The sequence below is a fragment of the Carcharhinus amblyrhynchos genome, chromosome 5 (assembly GCF_965287045.1).
Source record: "Carcharhinus amblyrhynchos chromosome 5, sCarAmb.v2.hapA, whole genome shotgun sequence".
Taxonomy (NCBI): Eukaryota; Metazoa; Chordata; class Chondrichthyes; order Carcharhiniformes; family Carcharhinidae; genus Carcharhinus; species Carcharhinus amblyrhynchos.
In genome coordinates this window covers 74982765-74995565 of record NC_137328.1, presented here as the reverse complement: position 1 = coordinate 74995565, position 12801 = coordinate 74982765, and the positions used below count along the sequence as shown (strand labels likewise).

The following is a 12801-nucleotide window of genomic DNA, read 5'->3' as shown; positions in this document are numbered from 1 at the left end:
CGGATCATCAGTCACATCTGCTGCTAATGTTCCTACTCAAGATCAAACCGACACCGGGTATCACTGCCCGGCATCGGCACCAGGTACCAGCACCGGGCACCGGGTAATCACGGCCCGGCACCGGGTACCAGCACCGGGAACCGGGTATCACCGCCCGGCACAATCACAACGGGCGCCGACTATCACCACCCGGCATCCGCCACCGGGGCACCGTCACCAACTCCCGGCATCGAAACCGGGCATCACCGCCTGGCACTGGGCACCGACACCATCACACCGGTATCACTGCCGGGCACTGGGCTCCCTCACCTGTGATGCAGTTAATTTGAACCGGGATTTCGGCCTGTGTATCTCCTCTTGAAGCGCGCGCTCACTCACCGCCTGATAGCGGTCCAGCTGACGTCCATTCACTTCTCGCTCGCTGCCCCAGTTGCTGCGGCAACCGCACTGATTGACAGCTCCTCTGTTCAATCAGGAACCGCCCTTCGGAGCTGTAGCCCCAACCGCTGAAGTCATCGGAGACAAACGCCAATGAACAGCAGGCGAAGGCGGGCGCTGCTCATCAGGCCACGAGCTCGGGAAGGGGCGGGGCCACCGGCTCCGCGCCACATGACGTAGGCAAGAGGCAGCCGTTTGAAACCGGAAACAAAAACAGGAGATGCTGGAAAATCTCAGCCTGTTTGACAGCATCAGTGGGGAGAGAACAGAGCCAATGTTTCCAGTCTGGGGCGGCACGGTAAACACAGTAAAAAGTCTGACAACACCAGGTTTTAGTCCAACCGATTTATTTGATAGTAAACGCACAAGCTTTTGAGGTTGTCTGTGCTTTATCTGTTCTGTCTGAGGCCAGAACTTTCCATTCACCTGACGAAGAGGGAAACCTCGAAAGCTTGTGCGTTTACTATCAAATAAATCGGTTGGACTAAAACCTGGTGTTGTCAGACTTTTTACTGTGTTTACCCCAGTCCAACGCCAGCATATCCACATCATGGCACTGTAGCACAGTGGTTAGCACTGCTGCTTCACAGCTCCAAGTACCTGGGTTTGATTCCCGGCTCGGGTCACTGTCTATGTGGAGTTGGCACATTCTCCTCATGTCTGTGTGGGTTTCCTTGGGTGCTTTGGTTTCCTCCCACAGTCCAAAGATGTGGGGGTTAGGTTGATTGGTCATGCTAAAAATCACCTCTTAGAGTCCTGAGATGTGTAGATTTGAGGGATTAGCAGGTGTATAGGTAGGGATATGGGGGTAGGGTCTGGGTGGGATTGTGGCTGGTGCAGACCCAATGGGCCGAATGGCCTCCTGCACTGCAAGGTTTCTATGATTTCTATGACCCTTCATGAGAAAGTAATCATCAGAATAGATGCAGCGGAGGTGAAGGAACTGAGAGAATGGGATGGAGCCCTTACAGAATGTGGGGCAAGAAGTGCTGTAGTCAAGATAGTTGTGGGAGTTGGTAGGCTTGTAGTGGAGACTACTGGACAATTTGTTACCAGAGAGGTCAAGGAAGAGAAGTGTCAGAAATGGACCATTTAAACGTTTTAGAGGGATGGAAATTGGAAGTTTAAATTCATAAATTTATCCAGATCCAGATGACAGCATGAAGTGGCACCAAAATACAAAGAACAAACAACAAAGAACAACACAGCACGGGAAACAGGCCCTTCGGCCCAACGAGCCCGCGCCGCCGTCCCACTGTCTGTGACCTATTCATGATTTTAGTCTACGCCTAATGTGCGAGGATCAGGGAGGTCCAATTTAGGGACAATTTAGTACCCAATCAATCAGCCTAAAAATAGTTGTCAATGTACTGATAAAGTAGTTGTGGGAGGGGGCTGGAGTAGGACTGGATAGGGAATGTTCTACATAGCCCATAAAGAGATAACTGGGACCCATGTAGGTGCCCATTGCCGCACTTTTACTGGAGGGAGTGAGATGAGTTAAAGGAGAAATTGTTGAGTGGGAGAACCAGCTCAGCCAGAGGAGAGTGGCAATGGATGGGGATTGTTCAGACCTTTGTTCGAGGAAGAAGCGAAGTGTTTCGAGGCCATCCTGGTGGGGAATGGAAGTGTAGAGGGAATGGACATCCATGGTGAGGAGGAGGTTTGGGCCGGGGAACTGGAAGCCATTGATATGGCGTAGGTCATCAGAGGAATCACGGATGTAGGTGGGAAGGAACTGGACAAGCCAGGAGAGAATGGAGTCAGGAAAGGAGGAAATTAGTTCAGTGGGGTAGGAATAAACTGACACGATGTGCCTACCAGGGCAGTCCTGTTTGTGGATTTTGGGAAGGAAGTAGAAACAGGCTGTTCAGTGTTGGAAGACTGTGAGGTTGGAGGTTGTGGAGGAAAGATCTCCAGAGGAGATGAGGTAATGACGGTCCTGGAAACAGTGGCTCGATGTTTGGTGGTCGGGCCATAGCCCACGGCGAGGTAGGAGGAAGCCTCCAAGAGTTAGTGCTCAGCCTCTGTGAGATAGAGGTCCGTATGCCAGACAATAACAGCACCGCCCTTGTCATCAACCCACCAACAAGGTTAGGGTTGGTTCTAAGAGAGCAAAGTGCAGCAAGTTTGAAAGGCGACAAGTCAGATTTAGTTTGATTTATTATTGTCACATCCATTAGTGTGTAGTGAAAAGTATTGTTTCTTGCGTGTTGTACAGTCAAAGCATACCATTCATAGAGAAGGAAACAAGAGACTGGAGAATGTGGTGTTACAGTCATAGTTAGGGTGTAGAGAAAGATTAACTTAATGCAGGGTAAGTCCATTCAAAAGTCTGACAGCAGCAGGGAAGAAGCTGTTCTTGAGTTGGTTGGCAAGTGACCTCAGACTTTTGTACCTTTTTCCTGATGGAAGAAGGTGGAAGAGAGAATGTCCGGGGTGTGTGGGGTCCTTATTTATGCTGCCAAGGCAGTGGGAAGTGTAGACAGAGTCAATGGATAGGAGGCTGGTTTGAATGATTGAGAGGAACAGAGAAATTGAGATGGCTGATGTTATGCTGACAGTTCTCAATTTTAAAAATGTCAACACAGGTAAGAGGCCAGAGGGAGGTCCAGGTAGAGGGGGAATGCTGAAGGTGGGTGAAAGGATCTGCAAGCAGGACTCAGACATTCCTGTCACTTGCCACTTCAACACACCATCCTGCTCTCTCCTGTCCACATGACTGCCATTGGCTTTTTGCAATGTTCTAGTGAATGAACATTGATTTCAACGATTTCAGAGCATGAATTCTCTCCTTCACCTTCATCCCATTTCCATTTATTTTATTTCATTTTGTTTCTTCTTTTCATCTCATTCATCCATTTTCCACTTCTCCATTCTCACTCTCCATCTTGTCCCCAACCCTCCCCTGAGGGCAGCTGCCATATTCCTCAGGCAGTCCCTTAATAATCTGTACCTCTGTTCTCCCATTCACACATTCTGATCACTTAATGGACACTTTTAGCACCTTTCTCAGCCTTCTTCATCCTCATTGACATTCCCTTTGTCCAATTACAGCTCCCCCCACTCTCAGAGTGTAAATATCTGCTGATTTTCTTTACCCTTAGCTCTGATGAAGGTCATCCAGGCTCAAAACGTTGGTTCTATTCTCTCTCCACAAATGCTATCAGATCTGCTGAGATTTTCCAGCATTTTCTGATGAAGTGTCAAATGGACTCAACGTTAACTCTATTTTCTCTGCATACAGCTGCTGCCAGACCTGCCAAGTTCATAGAATTCCTATAGTGTGGAAGAGGCCATTCGGCCCATCGAGTCTGCATCCACTCTCTGGCAGAGTTTCTTAGTCCTCTCCCTGCCCTATCCCCATAACCCTACACATTTTCCATGGCTGGTCTTCCTAACCTACTCATCTTCGGACACTAAGGGGCAATTTAGCACGGCCACTCCACTTAACCTGCTGTGGGAGGAAACTGGAGCGCCTGGAAGAAACCCACATGGACACAGGGAGAATGTGCAAACTCCACACAAGCAGTCACCCAGGCCAGAATTGAACCCAGGCCCGTAGTGCTGTGAGGCAGCAGTGCTAACCACTGTGCCACCATGCCATCCCTTTTTTGCCCCGCATTCTCTGTTTTTGTAAGAATAATTAACTATGGAAGAGCAGACTTTAATGGGGCAAAAGTGGAAGTGGGCTGGTTAGACTTGAATGATGTGGGTATGCCGGCGTTGGACTGGCGTAAACACAGTAAAAAGTCTGACAACACCAGGTTTTAGTCCAACCTATTTATTTGATAATATACTCGCAAGCTTTCGAGGGGTTACCCTCTTCGTCAGGTGAATGAGGGTAACCCCTCGAAAGCTTGCGAGTATATTATCAAATAAATAGGTTGGACTAAAACCTGGTGTTGTCAGACTTTTTACTAGACTTGAATGAGTCATTGATGGGAAAAATTGCAACTAAATAATGGGTTAGAACATAAGAAATAGGAGCAGGAGTAGGCCATCCAGCCCTTCGAGCCTGCCCCGCCATTCAATAAGATCATGGCTGATCTGTCGCTGCTCAGTTCCACTTTCCCGCCCTCTCCCCATAACCCTTAATCCCCTCTCTTATCAAAAACCTTTAAAAACCTTTAAAAACATGGTCTGGGCACAGTATATTCCCTTAAAAAGCACAGGTATGAAAATAGAAGGCCATTTGGCCCATTGAGCCTGTTCCGTCATTCAGTACTTAAAAGTTGACTAGGCACTGGCACTGATGAGATGCATTTAAGACACTGGCCATAATCTTTCTGTTTTCCCGAGATTCGCAGGAGATGCCAGAGGACTGGGCAATTGTTCAAAAACGGTTGTCAGGTTAAGTCCAACAATTACAGACCAGCCAGTTTAGCTTCAGTGATGAGGAAACTTTGAGAAACAATTATTTGGGATAGAATTAGTATTTATATAGAAAAGTGTTGGTTGATTAGGAAGAGCCAGCATGGATTTGTAAAGGGGAAATTGTATTTAATTTGCTGACTTTTTTTGAAGAGGTATCAGAAAGGGTCAAAGAGGTTAATGCTGTTATATAGTGTGCCTGGACTTTCAAAAGGCATTTGATATAGTGCCACACAACAGACATGTGAGAAAAGTAATATCTCATGGAATAAAAGGGGGCAGTAGCAATTTGGATACAAAATAGGAAACAGAAACTAATGGTCAACAGATTTTTTTCTGGGCTGGAGGACAGTTTGTAGTGGTGTTCCCTAAGGTCGGTACTGGGACCCTTGCTTTTCTGGATAAATACTAATGATCTAGATCTTGGTGTGCAGGGGGCAATTTTAAGGTTTGTGAATGATGCCAAATCTGGAAGCATTGTAAAATGTGAAGAGGACAATGTAGAACTTCAAAGGGACAAAGACAAGTTGGTGGAGTGGCAAATGACGTTCAATGCGGGGATGTGTGAGGTGACGCATCTTGGTCTGAAGAATATGGAGAGACAATATAAAATGAGAACATCACTTAAGGGGTGCAGGAGCAGAGGGACCTGGGTGTATGTGTGCATAGATCATTGCAGGTAGTAAGGCAGGTAGAGAGCGCAGTTAACAAAGCACATAATATCCTGGGCTTCATTAATAGGGATATAGAGTACAAGAGCAAGGCTGAACTTGTACAAAACACAAGTTAGACCTCAGCAAGAGTATTGTGTACAGTTCTGGGAACCACACCAAAAAAAGGATGCAAACACATTGGAGAGAGTGCGGAAAAAGTTTACAAGAATAGCTTCAGGGTTGAAAAATTCAGATATGGAAATGAATTGGAGAGAAGAAAGCTTAGAGCATATCAAAATCATGAGGATGCTGAATAGTGTAGATGAGTAACAATTCCCAGTCGTAAAAAGAGAACAAAAGGGCAGTATTTAGAGTGCAAAAGAAGCAAATGTGACATGTGAAAAACATTTATCACATAGCAAGTGGAAACTGTCATGAAAGATCTGCAAACTCATCTTCCAGACCACCTTTACCAATTTGGTCCAGACTATATGAAGATTGAAGTCATAACTATTACATTGCCTTGAAATAATTGCTTGTTTAATGCTCTGTCCAATAGTGCAGCTACTCTTATCAGCATTTTCCAATCTTTGCTATTCCTAATCTCCATCCATACTGGTATTACCTGGTTTTCTGAGCCAAGTTCCTTTTTATCTAACACCCTTATGTCTTCCTTTATCAACAGGGCTACCCTGCCTCCTTTTCCATTGTGCCTGTCTTTTCAAAATGTTTCATACTCTGAAATATTTATTTCCCACCTTGGTCACCATGTACCCATCGTTCAGAGTCGGAACAAATCTGGAACCATTTGAAAATGGTGGATGGGACCTGATTCCAAATTCCCATCCCATTTTTCAATGCTCCAGTTTCTGTTGACTCGGGATAAAGTGTGGATAGCAAACCCATACTCGGCACTCCCTACCTGGCTGGCTCCATTGTGGGACCAGCCATTCCTCCACATCACAGTTTTATGGTGCTGGGTCAGCTCCTCCATGTGGTTTACAGCACCTCAGAGGAGACATGAACTATAAGCTGGATTTCGGGATTTTTGCAAGGTAAATTCAAAAGACCTTACCCTACTCATGTCCCTTCCATGCCCAATGTTCCCTTCGTGCCAATTCAAATTTATTACTCCAGCTACTCCCCATGGCCTTTCGTACTGCCCATGCCAATGTAATTCCAACTCTTGTCCTTCCATGCCCATTCACCCAGCATGCACTATACACCACCAATGAGCATACAATTTACAATGGTAATTGAGGAAGATGGTCACTGGGCCAATAATCTTGAGACTAATTTTCTGGGGGCATGGATTCAAATCCCCTCATGGCAGAATCTACTTCTATTGACATACAATTAGCAGCTAAATAAATGTGAATCAGGAGGTGAAAGGAAGGGAGGAATTTAAAACAATGGTGATCACCAGGCCGAGAGTACTGAGAAAGTTATTAGAATTAAAAGCTGACAAGTTCCAGCTCCTAATGGACTTCATCCTAGTATAGGCAAATATTTGCTTCTGAAATCCTGCCCATTACACAGTACATTTCGAGATTATCATTTAGATCAGTAAAGGATAGCCCAAGTTATCATGGATTCATAAAGGCAAATCATGCTTGACAAATTTACTGGAATTTTTTGAGGATGTGACCAGTGGAGTGGAACCAGTGGATGTTGTGTATCTGGACTTTCAAAAGGCTTTTGAAAAGGTCTCACACAAAAGATTAGTGAACAAAATTTGAAAATTCATGGTATTGGGGATATCATATTGCTGTGGTTGGAGAACTGGTTGGCAGAATGGAAATAAACAGGTCCATTTCAGATAGGCATGCAGTGACTAATGGTATACAATAGAGTTCAGTATTAGGACCCCGGCTGTTCACAATATACATTAAAGATTTGGACTAAGGAATTGAATGCAATATCTCCAAATTTGCAGATGACACTAAGGCAGTGTGTGAATAAGGAGGGTGTTAAGAGTATGCAGGGTGACTTGAGTAGACTGACTGAGTGGGCAAATACTTGGCAAATACAATATAATGTGGATAAATGTGAGGTTATCCATTTTGATGGCAAAACCAGGAAGGAAGATTATTATCTGAATGGGGGCAGTTTAGAAAAAGGGGAAGTGCAACGTGACCTGGGTGTCATAGTGGAACAGTTGCTGAAGGTTGGCATGTAGGTATAGCAGATGGTGAGGAAAGCTAAGGGCATGCTGGCCTTCATAACAAGAGGATTTGAGTCTAGAAGGAGGGAAGTCTTGCTGCAGTTAACAGGACCTTGCTGATTTGATTTATTATTGTCACATGTATTTGTATACAGTGAAAAGTATTATTTCTTGTGTGCTATACTTACAAAGCATGCTGTACATAGAGAAGGAAAGGAGAGAGCACAATCATAGCTAGGGTGTAGAGAAAGATCAACTTAATGTGAGGTAAGTCCGTTCAAAAGTCTGATGGCAGCAGGGATGAAGCTGTTCTTGAGTTGGTTGGTACATGTCTTCAGACTTTTGGATGTTTTTCCAGACGGAAGAAGGTGGAAGAGACAATGTCCAGGATGTGTGGGGTTCTTAGTTCTGAAGCAGCAGCAAGTGTAGACAGTGTCAATGGGTGGGAGGCTGGTTTGAGTGACCTTTTGTAGTTTATTGTGGTCTTGGACAGAGCAGGAGCCATACTAAGCTTTGACACAACAGAAAGAATGCTTTCCATAGTGCATCTGTAAAAGTTGGTGAGAGTCGTAGTGGAAATGCCAAATTTTCTTAGTCTTCTGAGAAGGTAGAGGTGTTGGTAGGCCTTCTTGACGATAGCATCAACATGGAAGTTTTGGTAATCTGAAAACTTAAAGCTCTTGACCATTTCTATTTCGTTCCTATTGATGTAGACAGGAGCATGTTCTTCTTTACGCTTCCTGAAGTCAATGACTATCTCCTTCATTTTATTGACATTGAGGGAGATTATTGTTGTCACACCAGTTCACCAGATTCTCTAACTCATTCCTGTACTCCGTCTCGTTATTGTTTGAGATACGACTCACTACGCTAGTGTGATCAGCAAGCTTGAAAATCAAGTTGGAGAATTTGGCCACACAGTCATAGGTATATAAGGAGCATGGTAAGGGTCCTTGTGGGGTCCCAGTGCTGAGGATGATCGTGGACAAGGTGTTGTTGCCGATCCTTACTATTTGGGTCTGTGGGTTAGGCAGTTCAGGATCCAGTCGCAGAGAAAGGAGCCAACCCCCAGGCCACAAAGTTTGGAGATGAGTTTCATAGGAATAAAGGTGTTGAAGGCTGAGCTGCAGTCTTTGTTATCTAAGTGTTCCAGGGTTGAGTGCAGGGCCAGAAAGATGGCATCTGTTATGGATCTGTTGCAGCGGTAGGTGAACTATAGTGAAACCAGTCAATCTGGGAGGCTGAATTTGATTTGAGCCATGACTAACCTTTTGAAGCACTTCATAATGATGAATGTCAGAGTCATTGGACGATTGTCATTAAGCATGCTGCCAGGCTTTTCTTTGATACCGGAATAATGGTCATCTTCTTGGGGCAGATCAGGACCTCAGATTGGTGTAAAGAGAGACTGAAGATGTCTGCAAACACCCCTGCCAGCTCGTCTGCGCAGGATCTGAGTGCTCGTCTGGATACTGCATCTGGGTCAGTTGCTTTCTGTGGGTTGGCCCTTGAGAAAGCTGCTCTGTGATGATGACCTCAGATACAGGTTCATCCAAGGTTTCTTGGGTGGAGAGCATGTCTCGCTGACCTCTTGCTCAAAACGGACATAGAATGCATTGAGCTCGCTGGGGAATGGTATGTTGGTGCTGGGGATTTTACATGTCTTTGTCTTATAGCCTGCTATGACTTGCAGACCTTGTCATAGTCAGTGGAAGTCTGTGTAGCTAACCTGGGACTCCAGCTTGGTCTGGTACTGTCTTTTGGCACCTTTGATTTGATTTATTGTTGTCACATGTATTAACATGCAGTGAAAAGTAATATTTCTTGCACTCTAAACATACAAAACATATAATTCATAGATAAAGAAACGAGAGAGTGCAGAATGTAGTGTTACACTCATAGATAGGGTATAGAGAAAGATCAACTTAATGCAAGATAGGTCTATTCAAAAGTCTGACAACAGCAAGGAAGAAGCTGATCTTGAGTTGGTTGGTACGTGAACTCAGACTTTTGTGTCTTTTTCCTGAAGGAAAAGGGTGGAAAAGAGACTGTCCGTGATGTGTGGGGTACTTAATTGTGCTCGCTGCTTTGCCAAGGCAACAAGAAGTGTGGACAAAGTCATTGGATGGGAGATTGGTTTGCGTGATGGATTGGGTTATGTTCGTGACCTTTTGTAGTTCCTTGCGGTCTTGGGCAGAGCAGGAGACATTCCAAGTTGTGATACAACCAGAAAGAGTGCTTTCTATGATGCATCTGTAAAAGTTGGTGAGAGTCATAGCTGACATGACATACCTGGCTTTCTTGTCAGTCAGACATCCTTTGATGGATTCTTCTATTTCAGTTTTTGCTTGTAAGCTAGGAGCAGGAACACAGTCTTGTGGTCTGATTTGCCAAAGTGTGGGCGGTTGGTAGAGTGATAGGCACGTTTGATATTTATGTCACAGTGGTCTAGGATGTTTCGGCCTCTGGTGGAACAAGAGACGTGTTGGTGGTATCATGGTGGAACGCTATTCAGCTTGGCCTGATTGAAGTCCCCGGCCCTGATGAGCAAGGCCTCAGGATGTTTCATCTCAAGGCTATTTGTAGTGGTGTATATTTCATCCAACACCATCTTCACGTCCATGTGGGGTGGGATGTAAACCGCTGTCTGGATAATAGAGGGGAACTCCTGCACACGGTAGTTGGGGTGGCACTTTAGCATCAGGTATTCTAGGTCCAGGGAGCAGAAACTTGCCAGTGCTGGTATGTCTAGGCACCACAAGGTGAGGCCACACCTTGAGCTTTGTGTGCAGTTTTGCTCTCCTAGTTCGAGGAAGGATATTTTTGCTATTGAGAGAGTCCAGCAAAGATTCACCAAACTGATTCCTGAAATGGCAGGACTGACATTTGAAGAGACTGAATCAACTGGACTTGTACTCTTTGGAATTTAGAAGACTGAGAGAGGATCTCATTGAAATAAATAAAATCCTGATGGGACAGGACAAGCTAGATGTAGGAGAATGTTCCTGATGTTTAGGAAGTCCAGAACTCGGGGTCGCAGTCTAAGAATAAGAGGTAAGCCATTCAGGACTGAGATGAGGGAGAACTTATTCACTGAGTTGTGAATCTGTGGAATTCTCTATCACAGAAAGCTGTAGGGGCTTGTTTGTATATGTGTTCAAGAGGGGGCTGGATGTGGTCCTTGCAGCTAAAGGGATCAAGAGATATGGAGGGAAAGCAGGAATGGGATACAGTAAGCGCATGATCAGGCGTAATCAAATTGAATGGTGGTGCAAGCTTGAAGGGCCAAATGTTTTCTATGTTTCCATGAGTATACAAAACTCTTTGGCATTACATGTTTAGCCAGGAACTGAAATTATTTGTGGTCAAGGGTGAAAACGGAACTGAAGATTCTCATGTGAATGTGCCACAGAATGAGTGTAATCAGCATGTGAGGCATTTCAGGTCACCTAGTTGCACTGACTCCCTCTTTCTCTGGGGAATTTTGAAGCTGTGACCAAAGGATTAATGCAAAGTAATTGACTGGTGCCACTTGTCGGCATTAATCTCACATGAGTGCCCTTCGTTGGTGTGTCACCTGATTTCCTGCATTGTAAATTGTGTCTCAGTTATGCTTTTCTCGTCATCTGAGAATACTCATCTCTGTTGGCTATCCCCTCAATCAGTCCCCCAGTGCAATGCACCAATTGGCCAAGAGGCTCTCGGAACTCACCAACTGAGTTTCCCCTTTTATATATTGCTGCCTAATTGCTTCACCTTATAAGAAGGTGGTGCTAAGGTCCCCATTCCAGATCTGCTTGGTCCCTCCCTTTGTTAAAATGGGATGCCTCCCAACGTCCTGGTCTCTCCACGATCTCTCAATCCTCCACTCTAATCCTTAACCCAGATGTGCTGTGGACCTTAACCCTCCCCATCTTGAGGCTAGTGACATAGTGTGATTTAGAAACTGCCTCAATACTGCCCACACAATGCCCCCTCACCATGAGATTTTTGAATGCCCCCCCCACTACTTTTTCCCCATCTTTGGCTGCCGACTCCTCCCTGAAGTTTCCCATCTCTGAGTCATGAGCATGCTTGAGCTCCTACACCAGCATGTGTGATGTTCCATTCTGCCCAGTGGACAATATTCTGGCCGTGACTGAGACTGGACTGCCATGCCCTCACACTCCCTGCACAGGGAGGAAGAGAGTCTGGGCAATTTATGCAATGTAAAATGGACCACTTCCTCAGGTCACCACCTTCTCAAGTCACAGGTGTAGTTCTGTCCATTCAGGCACATAAGTCATCCCCCACTTCATTCCACCATCACCTCAGTCACATATGTGAGTCCACAGTACAACCCATTTTCCTGCAGCCCTTCTGGCCAACTTACCCATTGCTCATTCTTGCCTTCAAGGCCATCTGGCCACTTACCCCTTTACCCAATCTGGGGCTTTGGCTTCAAGGCCATCTGGCCAAAAACCTCCTTGCCCACTCTGGGGCCTTGCCACAAAGGCCATCTGGCCACTTACCCCCTTGTCCAATCTGGGGTCTTGCTGCAAGGCCATCTGGCCACTTATCCTTTGTCCAGCCCGGGGCCTTGTCACCAAGGCCATCTGGCCACTTACACCTTGCCCAGTTGGGTCTTGCCCTTTGGCTGCATCCGGCTACTTACCCCATTGTCCAGTCAGAGGCCTTTCCCACAAATACCATTGCTTTCAAATCCTTCTGGCCACTTGCTCTGTTCCCCAGTTGGGGACCTTGCCCTGCAGCCAACTTGAGGTGACCCCTGCCTTACCACTGGTGTGTTAGGCACAGCATTGCCCGATAATTGCTTACTGAAAGCAATGTGGTATTGGCAGCGAAGCCTTGTGCTGAAACCAAGATGCTGCGAGTGTTGCGTGATGCAAAGTAGATGCACCAATCTCGAAGCCCCGAGTGAAGTGCAAATTGACAAGTACATGTTGCTTATACAGTGTCATTTTGAGTACAGAATGTTATTATAAGCCTTTTCTCCATTGTAGTTGTTTTGTTAGCATCTGCTAAGTGCTCTGAGCATGTGTGGGTTTGGAGGGCTTTTTAGTCTGCAAGCAAAGACCTTTGTGCTCATTGCTCATCTTCATAGATATCATTGCTATACTGCTAAGTTATTGTTATTGTTAAATTTTATTATTTATTTATGTAAGATAATTC

General features: G+C 45.5%; 1 protein-coding gene across 2 annotated transcripts in view; it reads right to left on the bottom strand.

Moving 5' to 3' along the window:
* stard4 (StAR related lipid transfer domain containing 4) overlaps positions 1 to 438 on the bottom strand; it is a 35193-nt gene extending 34755 nt beyond the window's left edge. The window contains exon 1 of one of the 2 annotated variants that reach the window (XM_080189026.1): positions 379 to 438. In XM_080189026.1, the coding sequence (XP_080045152.1) occupies positions 379 to 407 (29 nt within the window). In that variant the 5' untranslated portion in view covers positions 408 to 438. Of the gene's footprint in view, positions 1 to 309 lie in introns of both variants that reach the window. The other variant, XM_080189028.1, reaches the window with a different exon arrangement.
* Between the last annotated feature and the right edge of the window lie 12363 nt (positions 439 to 12801).